This window comes from Alligator sinensis, unplaced genomic scaffold (assembly GCF_000455745.1).
Source record: "Alligator sinensis unplaced genomic scaffold, ASM45574v1 scaffold138_1, whole genome shotgun sequence".
Classification (NCBI taxonomy): Eukaryota; Metazoa; Chordata; order Crocodylia; family Alligatoridae; genus Alligator; species Alligator sinensis.
The window spans coordinates 2,287,876-2,298,419 of record NW_005841862.1 but is presented as its reverse complement, the minus strand read 5'-3'; the positions used below and the strand labels follow the sequence as shown (position 1 = coordinate 2,298,419).

At 47.7% G+C, this 10,544-nt stretch overlaps 1 protein-coding gene across 1 annotated transcript in view; it reads left to right on the top strand.

Moving 5' to 3' along the window:
* Nucleotides 1-10,544, top strand: part of LOC102373445 (calpain-13-like) — a 163,173-nt gene that overhangs the window by 3,574 nt on the left and 149,055 nt on the right. Inside the window, exon 3 of the mRNA XM_025216044.1 lies at nt 8,798-8,870. Within this exon, the coding sequence (XP_025071829.1) occupies nt 8,798-8,870 (73 nt within the window). The remainder of the gene's footprint in view (nt 1-8,797; nt 8,871-10,544) is intronic.

Below are 10,544 nucleotides of genomic sequence, written 5' to 3'. Positions count from 1 at the left end.
GTTTAAAGTAAGATAGGATGCAACAAATGGCTGTGTCTGGCACCTAGAAGGGCTGGGCAAGGAATGGATGAGGACACCAGTGATGAGAACTGCATATTTCTGTGTGACACTCAGTGGGTGCATCTACACATGTACTTTAATGTGCATTAGCCTATTTTAATGTTCATTAAAGCATCAGTAAAAACCCTGTGCTATTTAGTTAATGAACATTAAAATAGGCTAATGTGCATTGGGTGCCTATACTCGTACATTGAGGCTGCTCTGATGAGCTGTAATTACAACCCGTCGGAGCAGATTCGATTAATCAAGCCGCTCTAATTAAAGCACCCCCACTGCCTCCCAAAGCATGTGTATACATGCCCATTAAGCATCACTTAAAAACTGTGCACTTTAGTTAATGCGCATTATGACATTTTCTTAGTACCACACAATAGAGGGTGCCTATACACGAGTGCAGAGGCTGCTCTGACACACTGTAATTATAGCATGTCAGAGCAGATTTGATAAATTGGGTTTGCTGGAGCGTGGTAATTACTGTGCTCCAGCCAGCCTCCATGTCATGTGTATCAGCATCCCCATGCTTCAAAATGGTGATGGGGGCGCTGTATCTAGAGCTCATTTGATGAGCTTTAGATGAAGTGCTCCAGACGCCATTTTGAAGTGAGATGGACAGGAGCTTTAATTAGGGTGGCTCTTGGAGCCGCTCTAATTAAAGTGCTCCCCCCACCCCACTGGAGCATGTGTATATATGCCTGAAGGTATTAAATCTAATGCGCATTAACTAAAGTGTGGTAATGCATGCGTAGATGTACCCATTTATGTAATTCAGGTTTCTTCTGGCCATATCAGTCCAGATGCATGGGGCCTGAATGCATTTGGTAGTGAAGACTCCTGAGAGGATTTTCTTTCTGTGCCAGAAAGCCCCGGGAAGGGAGGGGAAGAAGGAAAATGTGGAATGAGTTTGGCAGCCACCACAGAGAATTTTTCAGAGAAGGGGACTTGGGGAGAGGTTGCTTGAACAAAAACCTGGGCTGCAGCCGCACCACCAGGTCTTACTGGGTCCTTTTTAAATTCTGCTCCCTCTGAGATGCAGCATGTCAAAGGACTAAGCATAAGAATAAACCCTGAGCAAATGTGGCAGTTGGATTTAAGCTCCCCCCCACCCTCTCCCCAGTTGGAGATCAGTGTTTAATTTGAGACATTTTGAGCAGTTCATATGAAATATGAGAAACAAGCAAGTGGCAAGGGTTGCAGCTGTTCAGCGGTTCTTTTAGTTTAGCAAGCTATTTTCTGGGGTGAAGGGAAGTTGCTTATCCAGCTGTAGACCCCAACAGTTTTCATAGCTTTGGTATTTTATGGGCGTTGCAAGGGCGTGGAGCTCTAGGACCCTGCTCAATATTCCTGTTTGCCCAAAATAAAAATCAATTCCATTTTTTGTTTGTTTCATTTAATCAGCCTAATTGAATGGAAGCAGCATTTCCAGCTGTGACAGTTTCACAGAAAGGTTTCTTAGCCTCTTCAGCTGATTGAAACAGAGTGCATCTACACATGCAATCAATGCAACATGATAAACTTTGGATCAGTTTGCACCAGAATACACTGCTCCCAGGCACAGCATCTACATGTGCGCCTGGAGCAGCAGCACTTTGAGCCAAGGCAGAGCAGCCCTGGGTTAGCAGCTGACTTGGGGGGTCAGCCCCAGGCTCTGGGTGGTGGTGTGAGGTAGGAGAGGGGATGGCTGGGGCACAAGAGTGCCAAAACCGCAGAGCTGTGTGGCAGATCCCCAGAGCCTGCTGCCAGCACAGAATGGGCAATGCCTTATGGCAAGAAAGAACTAGCTTGCATAATTGTCCATTCACTTCTGTGAATGCTCCCCCATGTCCCACACCCCCTGCTCCACACACCCACCCTCTGCTCCTCACGCCGGGGGGGGGCTGGGGCCTGGGGGTACAGGGCAGTGGGTTGGGAGAGGGGCATTAGCAGGGATGGGGGGTGGGAAACTGTGGGTTTGGAGTGAGGGGCACCAGCAGAGCCAGGGGGCTGTTTTCTACTTAAAGTATTTACTGGGTGGGGACCGGGCACTGTTGTTTACAAATGGGTCTTGGAACAAAACAGGTCGAGAACCACTGATATAGGAGAACCTGGATTTTGAGTAGAACAGAGGTGAGGAGTTGATGTAACATTACTGACCTCTCTGTTTACCAAAGAGGGGTGTAACCTTTGAGAGAAACTCCCACAACAAGCAGAAGTATAGGATTTTAGACGTCTTAAGCTGTGCATATAGTAGACAATATATTGTTAATCAGAGCCAAGTAGTAATGCTCTATTTGCTTTCACTATTTGATGTTTTCTTTGTGCCACCCAATTCAGGCTAAAAACCCCAGCCATGTAAATATTTAGATAGAGGGAAGTGTCTTTTTCACTTATCAAGTGCTTATTTGGATGGCAGTTCTTTTTCCAGAATAAACCATCTCTGGTGGTCCCTGTTTCTTAATGGCTGACCACCTCACAATCTCTATCCTGGGAAATGCTAGAGAATTACTAGTGCTGCCATTTTACAGGTTTTATTTAGGGAAGTTAGGCCTACCCTGAGTTATAACAGATCACTAAAGTTATGGGAGTGCAAATAATTTACACGTGGATAAAGAAGGTAAAAGGCTTTATACCCTGCATCAGCTGTTCCATGTCAGCTCATGTGCCTCCTCTTAGTGAAAGCAGACCTGTAGCAACTTACCGCTCTTTCAGTGATGGCCACTAACTGCATTTTGCTTTCCAACCTGCCTTTGGTTAAGAGCATGGCCACAGGAAGGTATTGTAGAGCAGCTGATGCACAGTGAATCCTCAGTCCCTTTTACTTCTTGGTAAAGTGCTTGTATGTCCATACTCTAGATCAGTGGTTCTCAACTTTGTTTGTACCAGGACTCATTTGTAAACATTGATGGCCAGTCTTGACCCAGTGCCCCTCGCTCCTGACCTGCTGCCCCCTGCCCTCAGGCTCGAGCCCCCGCTGTGTGTGGGGCAGGGGTTGGATGTGTAGGGTGGGGCATGGGGGGGCCCCAAGAAGCCCTTTGCAGGCTGGAACTCTGCCAGGCTGCATGGGAAAAGCCACCGTTTCCTAGGTTCTTCTCCTTTTAAAGGAGAATCCATTTTTAAAGTTTGTTCACAGCCCTTTCATATATTCTTGCAACCCACTTTTGGGTCATGACCCATGGGTTGAGAAACTCTGCTCTAGTTCACACAGTAAGTCCATCATAAAGTAGAGAATGGAACCAGTGTCTTCCCAGACTAGAAGCCTATGTAGTGAACACATAATCTTTGCAGAAGTACTGCTCCCTGTAGTTATTCCTATAGACTAGGGGTGGGAAATTATTTGAGCCCAAGGGCCACATAGGGAGTTTTGATGAGCGGGCACAGGCCAAGCCAGCACCCTACCCCCTCTCCCATGCTGCAATGCACAAAAACTCCCTACAGGGCTTTGGGTGGGTGAGGAACAGTGCTGGGGAGCAAGATGGGTGGGTGAGGCTGGGATCATGGGGCAGTGACAGCTTCGGGCTGGGGCCTAGGCTGAGGCATAATCTGCTCCCTGCATGCCCTGTCCTGTGGGGGAATGGGGGGTGTATGGGTGTGTAGAGGGGCCTTGTGTGTATGAAAAGGGGGGGGGGGAACGCTCCCTGGCTTCTAGGTCTCAGGAGCCAGCCAGGGATGAGGGGAGGGAGGGGGATGCAGGGAGCATGTGCAACGGACCTTGTCCAGACAGTGCAGTCCATAGCTGCCCCCATGGTGCTCCACATGGGGCTGAGCCCTGCCTGAGGAAGCCTGTGCCTTCCCACAAAGCCAGCCCTGACCCCAGCCCCGGCCAGTGTGCAGCTTCTGGCAGGGCTGTTCCTGCTGTGACTGCAACCAGCTGGGTGCTGCTCTGCTCCCCTTGCCTGTAGTGGGAACTGCCTAGCTGAATCTTCCCCTCCTCCCCTCCACAGTGGTGTAGCAGGGACAGGAGCAGAAGCTGCCGCTGAAGGCAAGGGGAGCGGAGCAACACACGGCCAGCTGCAGCCACACCAGGAGCACCCCAATGGATGTTGTGCATGCTGGCCAGGGCCTGGCTGGTGGGACTGTTCAACTCCCTTCACCTCCAGCGGCTGCTCCTCCTCTTGCTCCTGCCCTTGCTGTGCAGATCTGGCTGAGCAGGCGGGAACCTTCAACTAGGTGGCTCCTGCCCCAGTGCATGGGCCTCCAGCTCCTGGCCACCTTTCACCTGCTCCATCTACCCACGGCTGGCTGCTCATTGCGCTGGGTGGGCAGAGACAGTGGAAGGCAGCTGGGAGCTGCAACCAAAGCCCAGCATGCCAAGGCAGGATCTGCCTGGCTGAAGCTCCCCCCAGTTGCAGTGGCACAACAGAGGCAAGAGCAGGAGGAGGAGCTGCAACTGGAGGCAAGGGGAACAGAACAGCCCCACCAGCACAAGCCCCAGCCAGTGCACACAGCTTCCAGCAGGGCTGTTCCTGGTGTGGCTGCAGCTGATCGGGTGCTGTTCTGCTCCCCTTGCCTCCAGCAGTGGCTCCTCCTCCTGCTCCTGCCCCTGCTGCGCCACTCTGGGTGGGCCAATGGGAGAGGAGCTTCAGCCCAGTGGCTCCTGTTGGAGGCAAAGGGAGCAGAGCAGCACCAGGAACAGCCCCTCCAGAAGCTGCATGTGCTAGTCAGGGCCTGGGTCGAAGGACATGGGGGGGAGCACGGCCCGGGCTGCCCCACTGGGAGTGGTGGGGCTCGGCCCCATGTGGAGAGATGTGGGGGCAGCTGCCGGGTGGATCCAATCAGTTGGAGGGCAGGATCTGTCCTGTAGGCTATATTTTGCCACCCCTGCTATAGACTTATAGGACATATAGACTTAAAGGTTAGCTATTCTTGGTATTATTAGTATTGTATATCTGTGTGCTTGATACCTTATAAATACACTGATGGGCAAGTTCAGGGCCAGGTTTCAGTCTCAGCTGAAATCTAGAGTAACACCGTTAAAGGCAAGAAGGTCTGCTGGATTAATATCTGTGTGACTGGGTGCATCTACACACAAAGTTTACTTCGGAGTTGCCTAATTAGCTCTGCAGTAAACATCTCCATGTCTACACATGCACCCTTATTAAGGCACATGAAACTAATAAAATCCAGAGCAGGCTAGTACTTGTAAATGTAAGTACTAGCCTGCTCCAGAGTTTTTTCATGCGCAGCAGCACAGGTGTAGACACTGCCCAGCTGGCTGGGGCATGAGGGTGCTTCAGGGCAGGGGCTGCAGGCCAGCTAGCCCTACACTGAAGCACTCTCATACCCCACCCAGCTCCTCCACAGTACATTGAGCCTGGTTGGAGCAGCCGAGGGCTGCTGCCAGCCAGGGCTGCTCCGACCAGGCTCAATGTGCTGTGCACAAATAAATTCCAGAACAATATATCCCAGAGTTTTTTGCTCCTGGGTTCACATTCAAACCCCACACCCACCCTGGAGTTTATTCTTGTGCATTAATTGTACATGTACCTACTGAGAGCAAAATTTGGCCATCAGTCAATATAAACCTCCATAGTGACTTGAATGGAATTTGGAGCCGAGCCCTTAAATAGGTAGCCCAACAAATCAGAACAGAGCATGATGGGAAGCAGGCAGGGAACTGGACGGAGAGGAACAACAGTAAAGAAAGGAAAGAGCATACTGGTGATAGAAAAGCTGGCAGGAATTGAAGTGTAGGCTCCACCTTTTCCAAAACTGTCCCCTCAGAAAATGCCAGCTCTTACCTTTCATACAGAAAAAGAATATAGCAGTTTCTCTGTCGCAAAGAACTCAGATAGAACCCAGCAGGTTAGATTGTTTTTGACACTATAGATTTCTATATGAAACCTCTGATTTTATCTTGTGAACCATGGGTAGGTGTTTGGACACCTAACTGTGCTGCTATTATATGGCAATTTCCAATACCCTTAAAAGGATCTCCTGGCACCCCAGACTGCCACAGCATCCTGGTTGAGAATCACTGCTACGGGATGTCATTGTCTAGCTTTCTTTTTTTATTGAGAAAATCAAAGAGAAGTGTCAGTTTGTCCCAATGTGGAACAAAAATAAATTCTGACACTTTTAAATGTTTTATGGAATAGATTTTTTGTTTTCCTGCCAGACCTGAAAAAAAAAATCTGTCCAGCTATATTGTTTGCTTGGCTGTTATGATGATTTGCCAGGTTTTTCAATAATCCCTCTAAAACATATTTCATTTCTGCTTTATTCCTGCTTACAAATGGATGCATTGACATTATGTCCTTTTTTCCTCTTCTAGTGCGTAGAGAGGGACCAGATTTTCAAACGGCCTCAATGTCCAGAGCTCTCCTAGCGATATTTTTCACTTTACTTCAGCACCCAAACATGCACCCTATGTGGTGAGATCTTTTGCAAAACCTACTCAATTTATGTCTTGATGTTGCCCAATTTAAGTCAGTGAGATTTTTGCCCTTGTATTCAGTGGGAGCTGGACTACACACTTGCTGCCTACAGATCTCCTCTGAAAATTTAGCCCTTGATGCATCGTACTATATAGGGAGAGTGCAGTGGTGGCTGTCATCTTGATCACTGCCATCCCGATACATTTTTCTGACTGCTGTTTGCTACCTAATCCTTTTTGCTTCAGGTGAGGGTAGCTAAATGTCTGTAAATTGTATGGACAGTCTGTAAAAAAAAAACAACAAAAAAAGACTAAAACACACGTCTGTGAAGTCCATAAAAATGAGTTGTCCATAAAAAAAACTAAGAAACTGTGAGCTTGATTGAAATCTATCCTTGGTATGAGGCTAGGTGCAAGTACTGATGGACAGACAGAGCAGAGCAGCGTAGAGCAGCACCATCATGTCTGAGCTTGAGTGAAGCTTGACGCTTGCTGGAAGCTCAATATCAGGGCTTTGTGGCCTACAGGAATCTATGTTGCACCCTTCCCCATTGCCACAGGCTGCTTCTGTCTCCTATTGGCTATTGCATGTCAACATAAAGTAGGATACTTGGTCTGCTTTGTCTGGAATCCCGTCAACAGCTCTTCAGCAGAACAGTGTCGGGCCAATATTTATATTTATTTTATATGCATATATGTGGTTTACAAGCAATGGTCTGTAGCATAGCCAAAGCTGTCAGGAATCTACAGTCATCATTACGCTGCAACGTTATGGCCACTCAGAACTTTGTGACAACAATGGGGGGAAGAACAAGAGTCACAAACACTGTTACAGGGAAGATAAATGTACCCATGTGAATGTGAAAGGGCAGCAGCAGTGCACCAAGATATATTAGGGAAAGTGGGGAGCCTAGGGTACCAGTCACCGGTATCTGCACTGGCACCATTTGCCATTGGTTCGCCTGAAATGGCTTCATGTGTCATCCCCCCCACAAGAGAACTTTTAATGGGATTCTAGGGGGTGTCTATTACTATGAACCTACTTCACAAAACTGACGTGGCTCTCACAGCTTTGTGAGTCATGTCATATGCAGGTTTCATGTTGTCAAATCAAACATGCGAGAAGGAATGCCAGTCCTGCTTCATGAAGAGCTGCTAAATGATTTTTCTTGCCCCAGCTGTCAGGTGTTGCTTCTGCCTTTTGCCTCTATGTTTGCTTAGCCATATTTATTTGCTGCTGCATTTGGGACTTAATTCCATTTCAAAGCAGACTGTTACACAGCAGAGAGGTGTTACAAGGGTTACTTGTACAGAAGGCTCAGAGATATAGTTGAGTGAGCATCTTTCTACCAAGAAATACAAAGATGTGATGCAATTATGTGACATTTGTTAGAGTACAGCATGCAAGCATGACACATTTATGTGTGCAGGGCTGGGTTCAGAGGCTTTTAATTTTTAATTACTCAGACAGAAGTCTTCTATCTAAATAAGGACTGAATTAAAGAAAAATCAGTAAGAATGCAGGAATTTGGCAGACAGAAAATAAGCTCTCTCTCTGTAGCTTCATCAACAGAAATGATGCAAAACATTTCAGACAGTTCTATATTAGTGGCATGTCAATCACAAAAGACTCAGAGGTTTGATCTGGAAAAGCATGGCTACATCTGGATACTGATCCAGATCATTTGAGCATGTTTTTCTCTCTCAACAGGGAAAGAAAAGCACGTAGACACACCTCTTTTTTCCCTTGAGCTAACCTTCCCCTGAGTACCAAGAACCCTGAAGCTATTCTTTCCCTTCCCACCAGCCCTTCCAAAAGACCATGGTTTGATAGAGATGTTCAAACCTGGACAACATGGTGAAAAGGGAGGCATGAGAACCTGAAGAGAAGGTTGTGGGAAGTCAGAATGCCTTTGGATGTCAAGGTGTGTAGACCATAATCATGGCTCCCGTGGAAAACAGCATCACAGATTAACAAAGAGAAGCCTAAGTATCTCCTTTCCTGTAAATGGTAGGCAGCATGTTATAGTAGAGAGATTCAAGGTCTTTTTCCCTCTTCATGTAGCTTCAGAGGGCTGTTTTTGGCCAGGAAAGTTGTGGTGATGATTTTCAAAGTGCTGGAAGAGCATTCACTAATTCATCTGAAATATTTGTCTGAGCAGCATTTGAACTTTTGTATGCCTCCATCAAGCAGAGTGCCAAAGCTTGTGTAGTTCAAACATTAATCTTTTTACACAGTCATGATTGTTGGATTAATATCACTGGGAGGTAGCAAATAATGACCTCCTGGGATATCGGTTGAAAAGTTACAGAAGAAAGACTACAAGTGACAGGAATGTGCATGAGTGGTAGATACTCATACTGCCCTTTGCTTTTTCCTTCATTCAGGAGATACAACACAATCCCCGTTTAATCATGGAGGGTGTTAGCAGATTTGATATTGTTCAAGGAGAAAAGATAGGTAAGATCTAAGTGACAAGCATGGAGCAATAGATTGCGGTCCTTTGCTTCTGCTGTTATCTGAGTACTTGGTGTATTTCACTCCACACACACTCAAACCCACAGAGAACACAGGTATAACTATGCTATGTGTATTCTACAATCATTTATACATGGTCTATGGTTCAAGTCCCTTTGAAATCAAAATGACACCCATTGTTGCTATCTATTTACCTCTAGGTGTAGAAAGAGAGGCCTAGTTGAGGCCCAATAGAAAGTAACATTCAGTGGATCAACTTCACCTCAGTGTAAGAATTTGCTACTTCATTTGGCTTTGGGACTGTAAAGTCCTTGTCTAGCAACTTTCAACTTTTTCTTTTCAGGGTCTTCACTTTTACCATCCCTCATAACTAAGCTTACCATAAGGAAATCTGAGATATCCAGGACATTCACATTCATAGTTTCATAGTTTCATAGTTTTAGGGTCGGAAGGGACCTAATAGATCTTCTAGCCCGCCCCCCCGCCAGGGCAGGAGAACAACCCAAAAAACAAACAAACCCTAAAAACAAAAACGGGACTCAAATGAGTCCAGCCAGGTAAGTATCCAGCCTCTTCTTAAAGATCCCCAGGGTAGGGGCCAGCACCACCTCCCTTGGAAGTTGGTTCCAGCTCCTAGCCGCCCTAACTGTGAAGTAGTTTTTTCGGATGTCCAATCTGTACCTCCTCTCCATCAACTTGTGCCCGTTACTCCTTGTTATGCCAGCGGGGGCTAGGGGAAACAGCGTCTCCCCCAAACGCTTCTGGTTCCCCCTAGTGAGTTTATAGACTGTCACCAGGTCCCCCCTCAGCCTTCTCTTGTGGAGGCTGAATAGGTTCAGGTCCCGCAGTCTCTCACTGTAGGGTCTGCCCTGTTGTCCCCGGATCATGCGGGTGGCCCTCCTCTGGACCCTCTCCATGTTGTCCACATCCCTCCTGAAATGGGGCGCACAGAACTGGACACAATACTCCAGCTGCGGCCTGACCAGCATCGCATAGAGGGGGAGGATCACCTCCCTGGCTCTACTCGAGATGCACCTGTGGATGCACGACAAGGTCCTGTTAGCCCTGCCAACCATGACCTCGCATTGTCGGCCCATGTTCATCTTGGAGTCAATAATGACACCAAGATCCCTTTCCGCCTCCGTGCTCTCAAGTAGGGAGTTCCCCATCGTATAAGTGTGCTGCTGGTTCCTACTACCCAAGTGCAGCACCCTGCACTTGTCTGTATTGAAACACATCCTGTTCCTGTTTGCCCACCCCTGTAACCTATCCAGATCCTTCTGCAATCTCTCTCTCCCTGCTAGCGTGCTCACCTCCCCCCAAATTTTGGTGTCATCAGCGAATTTAAACAGGTTGCTTTCCACCCCAGGACATCTGGGACATCGCCCCCCGCCCCTTCCCCATGCTGTCACAAGTTGGTAGGGGTGAGGCAGCATGCCAGGCAAGCAGCAGTGCCTGCCTGCACGGTGCTTTGCACCACTCTGACTCCTGGACAGACTGTGCCCTGCGCCCCTGCATTTTTGATACACCCATTATAATTGCGAACAGCCAGCTGGGACCAGCCTCTGAAATCTGGGGCTGTCCTGGCTAAACTGGGACATATGGTCACACTACTTATAATTATCTTCATTTTCCTTGCAATGGGTATCTGTCTTT